Below are 17,678 nucleotides of genomic sequence, written 5' to 3' on the forward strand. Positions count from 1 at the left end.
TACGTCCCTCCCCTCCGATTTAAGTCTCCAATGAAACTACTTTCTCCCTCTTTTCCAGGCAAAAAAAAGCTGCTTTAACTAAGCATGCAAGACGCCAGCACTCTCCTCCTCAGTATGCGCAAGTTTCCTTCGCTCTGAGCCAGCAAAGCTTTGCTTATCCCCTCACTCCCGCCCACCCTTCCCCCCGCCACTCGGGTTCTCGAGTCATCAGACAACGCGAGCAGGTTGAAGGAATCAGCGCGGCTACACTCCGCAGCCACCGCTTCCTCCTGCGCCTCCTCCGAGCCTCCGTGGGTTCGGCTCTGGACTCCCGCCCAACCCAATCAAATGGCAGTTGGCTGATTGACAGCGAAGCCGGCCAAACAGGGAGCAAGACAACTCGAAACCGAAACCGCCCTACAAGGGTTTGGTTGCGGCCAAGCTGCCTCTTTAAACCAGCTTTCCTCCCGAGAGCACGGAGAGGCAGAAGTGCGGTTTGCGGCCAAACCTAAAGGCTCCAATTAGCCAGCTGACTGGCCCCCTCGGCTCAAGAGAGACAAACGTCTTAACAGAAGCCCTTGCTCTCTGGGACTCGCTGCTGCGCTCGCGGTGCGGGTCTGTGTGCGCGCGTTCTGCGCCTTGGGGCGAAGCGAATGAGGAGGAGCCACTGCCGGGAGGCGGAAATGACCTGCCACGGGTGAGATGATGGAGCAGCGTCTTCGGCGGCCGAAGCGGCAGCAGCGGCGGCGGCGGCAAGCAGCGGCGGCGGCAGGGTAGCGGCAAGCAGTGGCGGCAGCAGGGCAGCGGCGGCGGCAGGTTAGCAGCGGCGGCAGCAGCAGCGGTGGCGGCAAGCAGCGGCGGTGGCAGGTTAGCAGCGGCGGCAGCAGCAGCGGTGGCGGCAAGCGACGGCGGCAGGGCAGCGGCAAGCAGAGGCGGCAGCAAGCGGTGGCGGCAGGGCAGCGGCGGCGGCAGGTTGGCAGCGGCGGCGGCAGGGGCAGCGGTGGCGGCAAGCGGCGGCGGCAGGTTAGCAGCGGTGGCGGCAGGGCAGCGGCAAGCAGCGGCGGCGGCAAGCGGCGGCGGCAGCAGGTTAGCAGCGGCGGCGGCAGGGCAGCGGCAAGCAGTGGCGGCGGCAAGCAGCGGCGGCGGCAGGTTAGCAGCGGCGGCGGCAAGGCAGCGGCAAGCAGCGGCGGCGGCAGGTTAGCAGCGGCGGCAGCAGCAGCGGTGGCGGCAAGCGGCGGCGGCAGGTTAGCAGCGGCGGCGGCAGGGCAGCGGCAAGCAGAGGCGGCGGCAAGCGGTGGCGGCAAGCAGCGGCGGCGGCAGGTTAGCAGCGGCGGCGGCAGGGCAGCGGCAAGCAGAGGCGGCGGCAAGCGGTGGCGGCAAGCAGCGGCGGCGGCAGGTTAGCAGCGGCGGCGGCAAGCGGTGGCGGCAAGCAGCGGTGGCGGCAGGGCAGTGGCAAGCAGTGGCGGCGGCAGGTTAGCAGCGGCGGCGGCAGGGCAGTGGCAAGCAGCGGCGGCGGCAGGGCAGCGGCAAGCAGAGGCGGCGGCAAGCGGTGGCGGCAAGCAGCGGCGGCAGCAGGTTAGCAGCGGCGGCGGCAGGGCAGCGGCAAGCAGTGGCGGCGGCAAGCAGCGGCGGCGGCAGGTTAGCAGCGGCGGCGGCAAGGCAGCGGCAAGCAGCGGCGGCGGCAGGTTAGCAGCGGCGGCAGCAGCAGCGGTGGCGGCAAGCGGCGGCGGCAGGTTAGCAGCGGCGGCGGCAGGGCAGCGGCAAGCAGAGGCGGCGGCAAGCGGTGGCGGCAAGCAGCGGCGGCGGCAGGTTAGCAGCGGCGGCGGCAGGGCAGCGGCAAGCAGAGGCGGCGGCAAGCGGTGGCGGCAAGCAGCGGCGGCGGCAGGTTAGCAGCGGCGGCGGCAAGCGGTGGCGGCAAGCAGCGGTGGCGGCAGGGCAGTGGCAAGCAGTGGCGGCGGCAGGTTAGCAGCGGCGGCGGCAGGGCAGTGGCAAGCAGCGGCGGCGGCAGGGCAGCGGCAAGCAGCGGCGGCGGCAGGTTAGCAGCGGCAGCAAGCAGTGGCGGCGGCAAGCGGTGGCGGCAGGGCAGCGGCAAGCAGCGGCGGCAGCAGGTTAGCAGCGGTGGCGGGAGGGCAGCGGCGGCGGCAGGTTAGCAGCGGCGGCGGCAGGGCAGCGGCAAGCACCGGCGGCGGCAAGCGGTGGCGGCAAGCAGCGGCGGCGGCAGGGCAGTGGCAAGCAGCGGTGGCGGCAAGCAGCGGCGGCGGCAGGTTGGCAGCGGCGGCAAGCAGTGGCGGCGGCAGGGCAGCAGCGGCTCTCGAACACACCTCAATGAAAGCGGCGGTGGAAGCTGCTGAGCAGAAAGACGTAAGCAGGCTAACTATAGCTGGTGGCAGCGAGAGGGGATGTAACCTTTTCGGCTCAAGGCTGCGAGGTGCGTAACCCCGAGCGGACCCAATGCCAGCGTTGCCACAGGTGATTTGATTTCCTGTGACGGTAGGTTAGTCAGCCAGGCATATTTCGTACATTTTTACTTTAAAGTCCTTTTGGACTAGGTGCCATCTGGAGCAGGGGCAAGACCCCTAGTAAAACTCGTACTGTTGATAGACTGACGACCAAAATTTTAAAAGTGACTCCTCCCATTACCTCCTCTCCGCGCTGCGAGGCAGATGGGAGCCATGGCTTACCCCTTACTCTTCTGCTTCCTGCTCGTTCATCTGCGATTGGGAGTTGTTGGTGCTAGCCGCGACCCTCCGGGTCGGCTGGATTCCCCTCGAGAGAGCACCCTGAGGGCGAAGCAGCACTCCCAACAGTGAGCTCGAACCTCTGCCTCGGACGCCTCAGCTCCCTGGAGCCGCTCCACCGATGGCACCATCTTGGCACAGAAACATGCCGAGGAGGTGCCCATGGACGTGGCCCTCTTACCTCTACACCGGAAACTCCCACCAGCTGAAGCGAGCCAACTGCTCCAGTCGCCACAAGTTGGTGGGCCTGCCGGGAAAGTCGCCTGCCCTAGCCAGCTCCCATCCCTCCTTGCACGGGGCGCTGGACACGCTGACACACGCCACCAACTTCCTCAACATGATGCTGCACAGAAATAAGTCTCGGGAACAGAACTTGCAGGATGACCTGGAGTGGTACCGGGCACTAGTGCGGAGCCTCCTGGAGGGTGAGCCCAGCATCTCCCGGGCGGCCATCACCTTCAGCACGGAGTCGCTGTCTACGCCGGCCCCGCAGGTCTTCCTCCAGGCCACACGTGAGGAGAGTCGCATACTGCTCCAGGACTTGTCCTCCTCGGCACGCCACGCTGGAGACCGAGTGGTTCCACGGCCTCCGGCGCAAGTGGAGGACCCATTACACCGCCGCGGCTCCAATCAGGGGCCCCGGGGCCTGGGCCATAGCTGGCGGCGCAGGGACGGGCTTAGCGGGGACAAGAGCCATGTCAACTGGTCCCCGCCTTATCTGGAGTGCGAGAACGGGAGTTACAAGCCCGGGTGGCTGGTCACTCTCTCCGCTGCTTTCTACAGGTTGCAGCCTAACCTGGTCCCGGAATTCAGGTAAGGAGGGAAAAAAGATAAAAGCAACGTCTTTCTTCCGGTTTCGTGGTTAGTTGAGCGTGTGGGGAAGGAATGCATGGCTGTGACACTTAACGCCTCCCACTCTCAAAGCAGAGACCCAGGCTGAGGGACACCCCAGGCAGGCGTATGTGCTTAGAGACAAGAAGCGCCCCGCGTTTGTCAGTTTCAAACAATCTGTGAAAGCCGTTCTCTCAAGTCAGTTCCTTGGCAAGGGGCAAAGGACGGGCAGCTCTTGGTAGAGCTGAGATATGCCCTGTTTCTCTCTAACCCTCCGGAGATCAGAGAGAGGAGTTCCCCGACAGGGATGATGCACTGAAATCTGGTGAGCTCAGGGTACGCAGCAAGGTGCAGAGTGACAAGCCTCTCATGAGAGTGGAGAAGAGAGAGGGAGGAAAAAGAGTTCATTGTTTCTGCTACTTCAGGATAGCCTTTGCCCGCTTCCTCCTACATGTGTAGTTTGGGGGCGCCAGTTTGTTGTTAGTCAGTTACCAGAGCGCATAATGAAAACAGTGCAATCCCCTCGGCAGTTCTGTCTCCTCAGCGGTGAGTCAGTCTCACAGTATAGCTGTCCCCAGGATCCAGACTTTGCAAGTTTGGTCGCTGTGTTCCTTCTACTCATCTCCCTTCTTCCCCTAATCCATCTCCTATTCCTTGGTGCCCTCCTTCTGCTTTCAGAATTAGGCATACCTAAGGGTTCTCCTGCCCTTCACAGACAGACACTATATAAACAAACCTGGTTGAGTTATCCTAGGGAGGTAGGGATCAGTTCTCACTGAATTCAATTAGGGAGCTTGGAGGAAACAGTAATAGTTCTGTATTTTCCTGCCTCACGGTATAGCATTTGTGGGAAGGTGCAAAGTTGCAAATTAGCAGGTGGTAACTTATGCTCTGAGATGTGCCTGATCTTTGGGGTGAGGAACTCCTAAGAGCCCTTAAGAGTGAACGTGAACAGAAAGGAGAGCAGAAACTCCAAAGAGGGCCTGGGAGAGGGTATAGATTGGAATCCTCCTCAAATCCCAGTGGGAAGAAGGTTTTAGGGGTTGAGCTGCTTCTCTACCTCTTGGGAAACTGGGCAAAAGTGAGAAACGTGTGTGTGTGCGCTCGCGTTTTAATGCCCTTTTGGCACAAGGACAGGATGAGGACTTGGTGAAAGATACCAGGAGGAGCACTGGGTGGCAAATGGGAGGAGTCAGAAAACTGGTTTGTCTTGGCACTGTCATTTACTGCTGAATGACCTCAAATAAGTTGCTTTATCTTTCTGGGCCTCAGCTACTTATCAAGTAAGGGAGTTAAACTAGATGGTCTCGAAGGAGCCATCCAGTTATAAAATTCTGCAGCTTTTAATACTGGCAATGCTTGAGAAGGCATAAATGAAAAGCAACCCCTTTCCTTCAATTCTGTAGGACCATATTAAATGTTTGTGTGTGTGTGTGTGTGTGTGTGTGTGTGTCCTATCTCTTTCACAAGGATCTTGTCTGAAACCAGCATAACTCTTTCCTACTTTAAGGATAATCTCATTTCCTCCTGATTCCTGCAGGATCCTATTAGTAAGAGCTGAGCCTAGCTTTGAATCTTTGCCATATTGTTTGCTCAGAAGAGGAAAGATTAGCAGATGCCATTTACTTCCAGAAAATTGCTTTTGGCCTTCACATAAGCCTTTTCAGGGAGTCCCGGGTCCCAGGATTGAAAGATGGATCCTATCTATCTATCTATCTATCTATCTATCTCTTACTAACATATATTTTATGTTGTGCTCCATGCTAACTGCTTTGCATGCATTATCGTGATCAATCCTGACAACATTCTATGAAATTAGGTTTTATTAATTTCCCTATTTTACCGAAAAGGAACCTGAAGAACAGAGAGATTAAGTTTCTTTCCCAAGATCACAAAGCAGCTAAGTAGTAGAGCCAGGATTTGTGCTCATTTCATACTTTTAACCACTATGCTAACCTGTCTAATGAAGGTGTCCTGAGTGCTGCATGTATTATAGCTGCTGTATAAAAATATATGTATTTTCAAGGGTCAGACAAGGGGCTGGGGATGAGAACCATTTATTTTCAGAAGTTTTTCTCTTAAGGCTTAGAAAGTACAGGTCACCTAAATGGACTCAGGCCTTCTGCTAGCCAAGATAAAAGGCTGGAAACACAAGGGGTCTGAGGTTGTGAAGGCTCACATACCCCCTACCTAGTTCTTGGACTACGTTCAGAAAATAGTGTGTTTCTTGCTGAGTCTCTTTAAGTGCCCTCATAGTCATCGATGGTGTTCTTTGGCCAAGGCATGAAGCCAGGCCATTTAGTGTCTGGCTCTCTACAGGATCTGGCCCCTCCTGGCAGCATGCATGACCAGCAGAGTAAGTGCTCTCCTGTGAGTGCTTCTGCCCATGTCCCGTGCCCCTCAGGTGCAGTATTGAGGATTCACACAGATGTTAATTATAGGAACTGGAAGAAATCCTAGGTCAGATGGTTCCTCCTGTTTCACAGATAAAGGAGCAGATCAGAAAGGTGGAGTGACTTGCCCAAAAATCACATATCAAGTTTTTAACAACAGAAATAGGATCCAGGACTTCTGCCTCTGGTTCACACTATGCTTGCCATAAATATATGCTTAAAGCACATTTCTGTGGCTCTCTGGGCCTCTGCACACAACTTATGTTGGGGGCATAGCTTACTCTCTATCATCTTTTAGGACCAAAAAGAAAAAAAAAAAGCCTATATAACACAGCTGTTGATTTTTTTTTAATTGAGATATAGTCAGTTTACAATGTTGTGTCAATTTCTGGTGTAGAACGTAATAATTCAGTCATACATATACATACATATATTCATTTTCATATTTTTTATTATAGGTTACTACAAGATACTAAATATAGTTCCTTGTACTGTACAGTAGGAACTTGTTTATCTACTTTATATATAGTAGTTGTATCTGCAAATCTCACACTCCCAATTTACCCCTTCCTAAGCTCTTCCCCAACTGGTAACCATAAGTTTGTTTTCTATGTCTGTGAGTCTGTTTCTGTTTGTAAATAAGTTTGTCTTTTTTTTTTTTTTTTTCAGATTCCACATATGTGATATCGTATGGTATTTTTCTTTCTCTTTCTGTCTTACTTCACTTACAATGACAATCTTAGGTTCATCCATGTTGTTGCAAATGGCATTATTTTATTATTTTTTATGACTGAATTGTGTTCCATTGTATAAATATGCCACAACTTCTTTCTCCAGTCATCTGGCAATGGACATTTAGGTTGTTTCCATCTTGGCTATTGTAAATAGTGCTGCTATGAACATTGGGGTGCAGGTATCTTTTCGAATTAAAGTTTCTTCTGGATATATGCCCAGGAGTGGGATTGCTGGGTCATATGGAAGTCTATTTTTAGTTTTTTTAAGGAATCTCCATAGTGTTTTCCATAACAACTGCACCAAACTACATTCCTATCAATAGTGTAGGAGGGTTCCCTTTTCTCCACACCTCCTCTAGCATTTATCATTAGTGGACTTTTTAATGATGGCCATTCTGACTGATGTGAAGTGATACCTCATTGTAGTTCTGATTTGCATTTCTCTGATAATTAGCGATATTGAACATTTTTTCATGTGCCTACTAGCCATTTGTATGTCTTCTTTGGAGAACTGCTTGCTTAGGTCTTCTGCCCATTTTTGGATTGGATGGTTAGTTTTCTTATTAAGTTGTATGAGCTGTTTATACAGCTGCTGATTTTTTAAAAAATATTATATTGTTTACTTCAAACATTTAAGAAAAAATATTTCAATGTGTCCTTTCTGTCTCTTCAAACTCATAAAAGGCAAAGGTTTTTTATATTGTTGATGTTTTATCATCTAAGATGTGTATTCTAAAATTTTATAATGTAAGTGAATAGTATAGTGACAGGTATGGTAACAGGGTAAGCCACAAATGAATTTTTGGGAAGCCATGGGAGCTCTTAATCATGATTTTAAATACATTTTGAATCTAGAATGTTATTTGCAAAAATAAGGCTTTTAAAAATCAGTATCAAAAAATCTATCGGTAATCATTTCCTCATGGAAGAAGAGAAGAAACTTTGTAGTTAAGATTTTCATTTAATTTCAGTGAATATTTCAGCTACAGTTTCCTCAGGTCTAGCATACAAGATTCAAGCATTTAAATTACATTTTATTTTTAGAGAGTATAAATCCGATACATGAACTTCAAAAGTAATGTGGAGAACATGCTCAATTATCATCTTATATTTATGCTTATCACTGTAAAACACCTCTCAGAATAAATTTTATTCCCCTCTGTTTCAGAATGATACAAGTTTCTTAAATTCTAAGGCCTGGCATAAAACTCCCATGGGAAGAGAAATTTACTGCTCATTTCTTTTTCTTCCCCCCAAAAGTGGCGTTAGTTGCTTTACCTAAAAGACTCATGAGTCTTTTGTTATAGACTTAACAGTGTAAATATTTTAGGCCTCATCTTCCATTCCAGCCAAAAAAAAAAAAAGTGAGAGTAATAATTTAAGGTATACCCTAAATTACTTTTATTTATCACATTAGGTTTGTGATGTCTTGGTAGAGTTTTCTTTAAAGTTAACTCCTTTAGTTTTGCATATGAATTGTTCTGTGTGGAACTTAAAGTACTATGGAATTGAATCTCATTTTGCTAAACCATAGTTACCTTCCTGGTGGTGGCTGGAAATGTTCAGTGCCTAGGATGAATACAAGTGTTTGTTGAATTTAAATTAAGGTAAAGGAAACTTTGAGACTTAATTCTTACTTGATGAGCAGTAAGGGATTTTGGAATTCATTTGATGCCTTTCCTCTTCCCATTGCACAGTGGAGAAACAGACCCAAAGGGCTGAAGGAATTTGCTAGGGTGGCATAGCTCTTCGGGATGTGTTAGAATTAATGGGAACTGATACATATTGAGCATCTACTACATGTCAGATGCTTTAGATATAAATCCCACTGCATTCAATTTTTAGTATCCTCAGGTAGTTAGAACTTCAAAAAGTTGAGCAACTTGCTTAAGGGAACATAGCTAGTGAATTAGGGAGCCTGAATCAAATTTAGATCTACCTAGTCATGAGTCTGTACTTTCTACTACCCTATGGCGCTATCTCTTGATCACCAATTTTGTTTTTATTCTGTTATTAAAAAATGTAACATGGTATTGGCTTGAAATAATTAACGTACTTGGCCAAATAAGTGGTAAGACACTTGTTCTTTTAGGCCAATCATGTAATCAAGTATGTTATATAGAGAGTAGAGTATTAGACTTGAATTACAACTTTGCCTCAAGTCCCAGTTTTGTCTCTGAGTGGCTGTGTTACCTGACAGTCAGTTTCTGCACAATTAAAATGTGGAAATAGACTTGATGATATCCAGATACCTTTATAACTCCTTGTTCTATGAGTTCTTAAGTGGCCTATCCAAATGGGCCACAAGGCGGCTCTGGAAACAGTGCCGATACACATAAATGCAGTATCTTGTGGAAATGATACTGATAGGAGTGTAATGTGCAGAAGAGGAAACCAAGTGAATGTCAGACCTGCAGTTTGGTTAAAAAAAAAAAAAAAAGGCAATCGGGTAATGAAGGAAAGATCACAATAGTGTGGAAACCCCTTTTTAGAAACTAATGTAATGAACATTGGTGTCACTGAGTCACTGACTCCTGAGGGGTCACTTCACTTTCTCTCCTTCACAAATATATGCCCACACACCTCCATCAGAGATTCCGGTACAGATCTCTGCTTTCAGCAAAAGAGGATGATTCACACAGTGTTAGAGAAATTACCATCTTGCTCTAGGCCAACCATGTCTTATGTCTCTCGTGGGTACTGGTAGTGGTTGAAGAGGTAACCTGCAGGTACAGCACAGAGTTGTCTACCTGGGTAACGGATCAAAGAGTTTTTAGATGGACTTTTGCTATTGAGACTTTTGAGTCTCAATTATTTCATCTGTAAACTGTGAATAGTAAAGTGTATCTCCTTTGAGATTCGATAAAGACTAAATGAAGAACTGTCATCACACAGAAAGCTCAGTATATATGTTGTATCATAGCTTCTATCTTCCTAAATACTGTCCCTATCCAAACATACGCTTTCTTAGTTTAGCTGTATTAAAGTCATATGACTTATAGTAATTCATAATGTATATAATGGTTTAGTTTCATTCCTAATTATTTTGATGGCCTGTAATGATAGTGGATCATGGAAGAAATACTGGCCTTGAAGACAGAAGATGTTGGCCCTAGCCTGGACCACACTCTTGACTATGGTCTTACCATAGGTAGCCTTTCTAAACTGGTTTCCTCATCTGTAAATTAAAAGGGGTTGGACTAGGTTACTTGTTGGTTCCTTTCAATTTAAATACTGTGACTATATACATAATTAAATGTGTCACTTTAACTTGTGAAGTTCTGATTATAATGCTGAAATCAGTTAATGTATGCTCATTTAAATGGGGATCATGTTCATATATATTCAATGTTTGACTTTATCATGGTCATTCATTCACAGGATATTTACAGAAAGCCCTCTCAATGTACACTGAATTAAGTATATATACTAATGGAAATGAGAACTCCATTTCAAAATAAGAATAAATTTACTTAAAATTCAACAAGAAGCTGTTTCACAGGTTTCTGAACAAAGGGCCTCAATATATTTGTGTAATTTCCCTCAAGGTACCAATCTTTAGGCATCCTAAAGCGCTTTACTCTTTTTTAATTTTTTTTTTTTATTTTTTAGGGAGGGATTATGTTTACTATTTATTTTAATGGAGGTACTGGGGATTGAACCCAGGACCTCATGCATACTATGCATGCACTCTACCACTGAGCTACACCCTCCCCTCTTCTTTCCTTACTCTTAAAAGAACAACCTGTCTTTGATTTACCTCTCTGGTTGGCTTTACAACTTCAAAGAAGGCTATTTAGTGTGATGAAACAGTGGTACAGCATTTTCTTGCCACTTTCTAGAACATGCATTCGGAAGCAGAAATGGGATTTCCAAGACTGCTAAGTAAATGACAAGAGTTTAGGCCTACCCTCCGGAGAGGGAACTAATGCCCTCACTAGAGTGATTTTACAGACTCAGCTCCCGGAAAAGTCAAATTTTACTTTCAACTTCAGAAAAGCAGCAGTTTGTTGTTGAGGATTTCAGTGTTGAGGATTTTAAGGCTACCCTTTTCCAACAAGCACTGTGTTTTATTGAATTTGTAATATACCGGGATGCTGAGAAGTATGTTGGTGTTATTTTGCATTTGGTTGATAAGGAAGCATTAGCGCCTTGTATGTTTTCTCTCTTCAGTTCTGCACTGATGTTCACAGGGTTAAACAGAATTACTAAAATGGTACATTGGAATTTTGATAACTTCAGCAGCCTGATGGCCACTACGTGCAAATAGGGAGTTCACCGGCCCTGGAACTATGCTTGGGAGGTTTTGCAGCTATTAGGCTCTTGCCCAGCACAGCTATGGCATATGCACTGCCTTGTTTTTCCTGATCTTTTAGTCTTAATCACTTTTCAGCTTTTAGCAAAAAACCTTTTCTAGGTGTAATTTCTACTTTGACTAGGCATTTTACTTATCTAATAAGTCATTCTTCCTAAAACTGGACCTATGAAAAAACTTCGGTGAATAAGCTGTTCTATGAAATACTTCTTCAGTTCAAGAAAAAATTAATCTTCTTGGCTAAAAGTCTTTCTCATCCTGCCCCCCAACCCATTTTCTAAAACAGCAAATTTAGTATAAGGACAATGACTTTCTTTTTTATACCAAAGGATATTATAGTGCCTCTAAGCAATCATAGGATTCATCTAGTTTTATTGTATAGGTAGAATTATAGAAAGAATTTATTATGGGTAGAATTTATAGAAAACACAGATTAGCTTAAATGTGATGTGACCCCAAGATTATTTTCCCCAACAAAAAATCGATTTCCTACCTTTTTATCAAAGAAGGCAGTCTCTTTCCCTTTTACCATTAACAAATACTCATAAGTAATTGAAATCCAGTTAATTTTCATTCATTACAGCTATCTGTTGTAACTTTTCCCCATAATTCTTGTGTGACTGAAGCATTGTGCTGTACACCAGAAATTGACACAACATTGTAAACTGACTGTATGTCAATAAAAAAAAGTAAAAAAAAAAAAAGAAAAAGACAACATAGGATTAAAAAAAATCTTGTCCACCAGTTCACCTATAACCTAAAGGAAACTTAGAATTATATACAATTTTGGCTTACTTCCTTAACCTACTTTTCTCACTATTTATGTGTTTTGTCCAATGTGCATACCTTATTACATTATTATGGGAGGATTTTTATAGAATAACATGACACATGACTTTTCTCTGAGAAATAGGAAAAAGTAATACAGAATAATGTATTTTATCAATTCTAAGATATGCCTTTTCCACATTTTGATGTCTCTCAAATTGAGATATGTCTTATGGCTGAGGGTACATCATTTCCAATTGGCGCACATTTTCTTTTAGTGGTATGCAATGTAATAATAGTGCATCTTAAAATTAATGGCATCTTCTATTTGATGACCTGTGATATTAGAAAATGGGAAATCATATTCCATGGTCTCTAGAGCTAAAAAGTTCTATTATCATCTATAGTTTTCCAGATGCAGCAAAATATGCATATATAGAAACAAAAAAAAAATCTAGACCTACACCTCACTGCTGTATATAAATTAGATTGCTATTGGTCTTCATGAATAATTTTGTTAAAAAAGACAAGCTATACTAGAACCTGTAACCACACTTTCTTTTCAAGACATGTGAAATGTACAAAACATTGGGCCAGAAGCTGCAGAAACTTTTATTTTCATAATCGGTGAAGTAATGATTATCAAAATCTTTCCCACACCATCTGGCAAAGCATTTCACTCATGCTGTGGGGGAAAGTCCAGGACAGTGAGAATAAAAGACCACTTATAAACTAAAAATAGAGGGAACAGATCTGTCTTTCCATTCTAAAGTGCTTAGAGGTTTCAGGGTGGAAGTAAAAGCTGTGTGGTATAGCCATGTAACTAGTTTTGGTTAAAGAGATTTAAATGGAATTGTGGAAGTGTGGTCTTGTCTTTTCCTTTCTTTTCCTTTCTTCCTTTCTTTTCTTTTCTTTTCTTTTCTTTACTTTACTTTACTTTACTTTACTTTTCGTTTCTTTTCTAGACAGCTGCCTGGAATGGAATGAAGAGTTTGGTTTTCCCCTTATTTGATGCCTCAGACCACTGTGTAGAGTAGGGGTTCTTAACCTCAGAACTACTGAAATTTGGGGCCAGATAATCCCCTGTTGTAGGGGATGTCTTGTTTATTGTAAGACGTTTATCAGCACCCCTGACTTTCACCCACTAGATGCCAGTAGCAACCTCCCCGCCCAGTGTGACCATCAAAAGTGTCTACAAACATTGCCAAGTATCACCTAGGGGATAAAAATGCCTCTGGTTGAAAGCTGCTGGTGTAGAGGGAACGTATATAAAAATGCTATTCTATGGCTGTCCTTATTTCAAGGGTTCTATATGTATTTCTGTGTGTGTGTATGAGTTTGTCAGATCACATTTCTATTTGTCTGGAACATAAGATCATTACTTACATGAATTCAGACAAGAGTGAGAAGTGGAAAATTTTGGTAGATCAGTGGAATATTAATTCACGTTTTCATATCATTGGGGCTCAAAAAGAACATCTGGCCAAATTACTTGCAGAATTTGTTGCTAAGCATGCTTTTACTGCTTGTATAGCTAAATGTATTATATTTAAGATTTCCCATTAAAGGATGCATCCTGAAAAGAAAATGTGTGTATGTGTATGCATGAATCTCTGGAGGGCAAAGAGAGGAGAGAGGGAAAAATTAAGAGTGGGGACGGGACAGGGGAAAATGGAGATGAATGAACTGATGAAAAACAATTAGCAATCTGTGATGCTGTGGAATTGTGTTTTACTTTTTCATGAAGCTCTGTTTCCCACTGAGCACTTTCATAGTTCTGATGAAACTGAATTATTCTTTTCAGTAAGTAGTGAGGAATCAAGCCCCTAAAGGTTTAATCATCATAAAAACAGGTTGACTGTGCATGCATTTCAGAGATTTCAGGAAGTCAAAGCTGTATAATCAGGCTGATGCAGAGCTTACCCCATTAAAGGAATATTAGTACATTACAATACATATTTTTAAGATGTTCTGTTTGCCACTTTGACCTTATTGATTTGACTAGAAATTGTTCGTAGTTTGAATGTATTGTAAATGGAATTTCTTAGGAAAAAATAATTAAAGTGACGTGTTACATAAACATTATTTAAGGCTTTAACATGTTTAAAGACATAGTTTTTAACATTAGTAATGTCTAGAATCCTAAGTCAGAAGAAATCTTTAAAAATAACAATGACTGCATGATGGAAAAGAATGTTAAGGCTTCACAGTGCAAATTACCTTAGCACAAACTGATACATGACTACTTATTCCCATGCCATCCATAAACATGTAATATACGTGAGCCGCAGGGGCAAGGAATGAGGAGCGTGCTGCTGTACACTGTGCTGACCACAGGGAAATGAGAGACAATGCTGGGAATGTTGAAGGATGAGTCCAAGGCCCATGAAAAGAAGGATGAAGATTATTATTTTTCTGGATAAGGCAAACTTTTGAGCAAGCTGTTTTAGGTATTGACTTAATAATTAGTTTTGAGGGAAAGCCCTCATAATCGGCCTTCTGACAGTTATTTAGAAATGTATTTGTCTTTCCACTTTTGTTTTTGAGAAAGAGGCAAATAACAATTGGGGCATTCTTTAAATAAACAATATTCTAGTAAATGTCGTGGGGAAGCTCCTTTTTGAAGAATTAGAATTTTAGCAGTAAAAAGGATTTTAGAGATCATGTAATCCAATTTCTTTTTACTTTTATAGGTGAGGAAGTTGAGACCCAGGGAAGTGGTGACCATCACCTGCACTAGCTATGGCTGTAGTGAATGTTTAGTTTAATAACAGGTACGGAGAGACCCTGGGTCATCAAGTAAAAGTTTAAGTTATGTTCATTATTCACTGACCCCAAACTCGACTGGGTATCAGGATCACCTAAAAAGCCTGCTGGTAAGTTCCTAGGTCCTCTCCAGACCCTGGGAATGAGATAATGTAAGGATAGTTTCAGAAGTCTATATCAAAAACAAAACTCTTTATAATCTAGAAGCAAACTTGGGAAAAAGTAAACAGTGTTTGATAAGGTTGAAGTACATATAATTAATTCCTTTTACAGGGTCTTAAGAGTGAGAATTGAATGTTGTAAATGCTTTGCAACTTCAGTTTTAGTCATCGAAAACATTTGGCTGCAGGCCATTCTGGGTCCCGAAGCATTCCAGTGTTGTGTATGACCCTTGGCAGAGGCAGAATGACTAGCAGGTTATGAAGGCAAGGAGATCACAGGTAAGAGCACTGGAGTGGTGAGCCACTGAGCTGTATGCTGTTTCTCCCTCATTTTATTTTGGATTATATTTTGATTTCTCACCTTTAAAACAGGGACTATCGTGAGAGCAGCTGCCTCTTGTTACAATTTGTTTCTTTATGTAAACATCCTGTTTCCTCAACTAGTTCTACATGTCCTTCAGGGGCAAGGATCACATTTCATGACCTCTCATATTCACTGCCTCTAGAAATTGCCTGCATATTTCAGGAAGTATGGAATAGTGCCTAAGAAGAAGGGTTTGGGGACATAAACCTAGATTTAAATCTATGAGCTTCCACTTTACTTCCTGTGTAATACTAGGCACATTATTTACTTCCCTCTGTGGCTGAATTTCTTTATATGTAAAGGGCATAGAGCACAATGTAAAGAGTAAATGATCTTATATATGTAAAGACTTTGGCATAATGTCTGGAATGTGTTATTCTTTTTTAAAAAATGTGGTATGCAACATGTACCAGGCTAGGGGTATAGGTATTGAGAATATAACAGTAAAAAAGACAGACAAAAATCCCTATCCTCATGGATTTTTTGAGTGGGGGACATAGATGACAAGCAAAATATAGCAATTCTTGGTAGAAATGAATGCTGTAAGGAAATAAATAAGATAATATGGTAAAGAGTGGCTGAGAGGTAAGGTGGGCTGCAGTTAATATGGCAGTTATAAGGGAAGACTTCCTTAAAATGCTGACTGAGTTAAATGAAGGAGAAGCAGACAGACAAGAAAGAAACAAGCTTAGGCAATCATCCTTGAGATAGGGAGCAGCAAGAGCAAAGCCCTTGAGATAGGAATGAGCTTCAAATGCTCTAAGAGCAGAATGGAAGTCAATGTTACTAGAATGCAGCCAGAGGAGGGCTGACAAGATAAGTAAAGTATGCAGAAGGTGTTCAGTAAATGGTTAAAATACAGAAACACGTTAAGTGCTTTAAGAATTCCTAGCCTGTAGTAATATGTAGATTGTGGATGTATTTTTATTTTCTTTATTTTCCATTTTTCTTTCCTCCTTCCTGCCCATTGCCTCCCTTAGCTCTGGGAGCTTGGGTTTTCCAAATTCTCTAATGAGATTTTAGTCAAAGAATAAGCTAATTATAGTTGCCCCACTCTTGAATGTGAATGAATAAAGTGGAACAGTTGAGAGGTGAGGGAAGTGGAGACTAAAAATCTAGAATTTCTTGCATAGATCAGTTGGGTGCTTTTTCTGCTGCCCGGCTGAGATCTGTACAGGGAAAACCTTCCCGGGCACAGACAGCAGGAGACTGAGGGCAGAGGCACCACAGGCAAACTCACGGGCAAAGCACTGTTTTCCTCACCGGTGTGCCTGGGATGACATTCTGCAGGTTGGACCTCTCTCAAGCTGGTGGCTGGCAGGTCTTGGCATCTGGCATTTCCTGACACACTTTGTTGCCTCTTATGGTGAGGGCTCAGATGTCAGGTCAGGGGCTGCTCAGAAACTGCCAGTTAGGGGTACAGGATACAGAAGTGAGATTGGAAGAGTCAGGAGACATTGCAAACGTTTGGACGTGAATTTGGAGGGAGACTTTGCACCATAGGAAAGGAAGTATATAGGCAGGGGTGCATCTCCAATGAAGAGCATCATCAGTGGAAACTTGGGATTATAAGTTTTAGGAAATAAAATCATCATTAGCTTCTCTGATATGACAGATGTGGAATTTAGCTTCTTTATATTTCATGTTTCCTTTCTCTACTCTCACCACTGTATTATTAATAGTATTTAAATTTTTCTTTTGGTTACCTTGATTTTTATACCCATAAATTTTAAATGATGTCTTCTGTCCTTTACTTTTCTTTCCTTACCCTGTTACCCCTATTCCAATATTTTTTAGATAATTAAAGATGGTAACGTTTACAGTCTGTCAGAACAGTAAAAATAAAAAAACAAAAAAACAAAACCCACTTCTGTCCTTTGTCTATAAGTTGCAGCTAAGAATTAAAATCTGAATATCTGAATCTATGCCATTTTCAGAATGTTCCAGGTTTCAGGGACCAATGGATTATCTTTCCTGTTTTTTAGATCCGTTGCTTAGAACCATGTTACCTTTAGTTTGTGCATGTCTCCATCAAGACCTTTCACATAATTCCCCCTCATGCAGTTGCTAATTTCTTTTTCATGTGAAAGAAACAAAAAGAAACCATGTTTTCTTATTTCTAAGATCACCCAACTTCTTAATCATTGTTTGCTAAAAAAAATGTATTTTTTTTTTGAAGATATTCTTGGAATCTCAAAATTTGTACAAATTGCTTTAGGCCTTCAGCAGCCATAACTATTGTAGAAATATTTTCAAATTATTGAAATTTTGGATCCAATTGTGTGTTGGATGCTGGTCCTCTTTATTTCTAGAATTCTTTTTTCTCCCACCCCCTGATCACAATTTAAAATATTTTTTTAGAAAGATTCTGTGTAAGGTAAAGTTGCTACATCTCCCCATGTCTGAAAAAGTCTGTTTTCATGCATGATTGATTATTTGTCTGAATACAGAATTATAGGTTCAAAGTCATTCTGCCCTCAGAATTATATAAAGATATTGTTATATTGTTTTTAGCATTCACTGTTGCTGGTGAATAATTTAATGTTAGCCTGATTTATTATACCTTTGTAGGTAATCTTTTCTCCTCATGGAAACTTTTAAGATCTTTTCTTTTTCCTTGGGGTTTTGA

General features: G+C 43.5%; 1 protein-coding gene and 1 non-coding gene across 13 annotated transcripts in view; one reads left to right on the forward strand and one right to left on the reverse strand.

Moving 5' to 3' along the window:
- The first annotated feature begins 2,159 nt into the window (after nucleotides 1-2,159).
- Nucleotides 2,160-17,678, forward strand: part of LOC116666059 (probable G-protein coupled receptor 158) — a 94,924-nt gene continuing 79,405 nt past the window's right edge. For 11 of the 12 annotated variants that reach the window (XR_004322922.1, XR_004322924.1, XR_004322921.1 and 8 more), the window contains exon 1: nucleotides 2,160-3,530. Coding sequence is in view for 5 of the 12 variants with exons in the window: in XM_032488104.1 (XP_032343995.1) it covers nucleotides 2,839-3,530 (692 nt within the window). In the remaining 7 variants the exon portion in view is untranslated. Of the gene's footprint in view, nucleotides 3,531-14,797; nucleotides 14,965-17,678 lie in introns of all 12 variants that reach the window. The other variant, XR_004322927.1, reaches the window with a different exon arrangement.
- TRNAT-AGU lies at nucleotides 10,317-10,388 on the reverse strand. The gene has a single exon. It is a non-coding gene; the product is annotated as a tRNA-Thr (tRNA).

This window comes from Camelus ferus, chromosome 9, assembly GCF_009834535.1.
Source record: "Camelus ferus isolate YT-003-E chromosome 9, BCGSAC_Cfer_1.0, whole genome shotgun sequence".
Lineage (NCBI taxonomy): Eukaryota > Metazoa > Chordata > Mammalia > Artiodactyla > Camelidae > Camelus > Camelus ferus.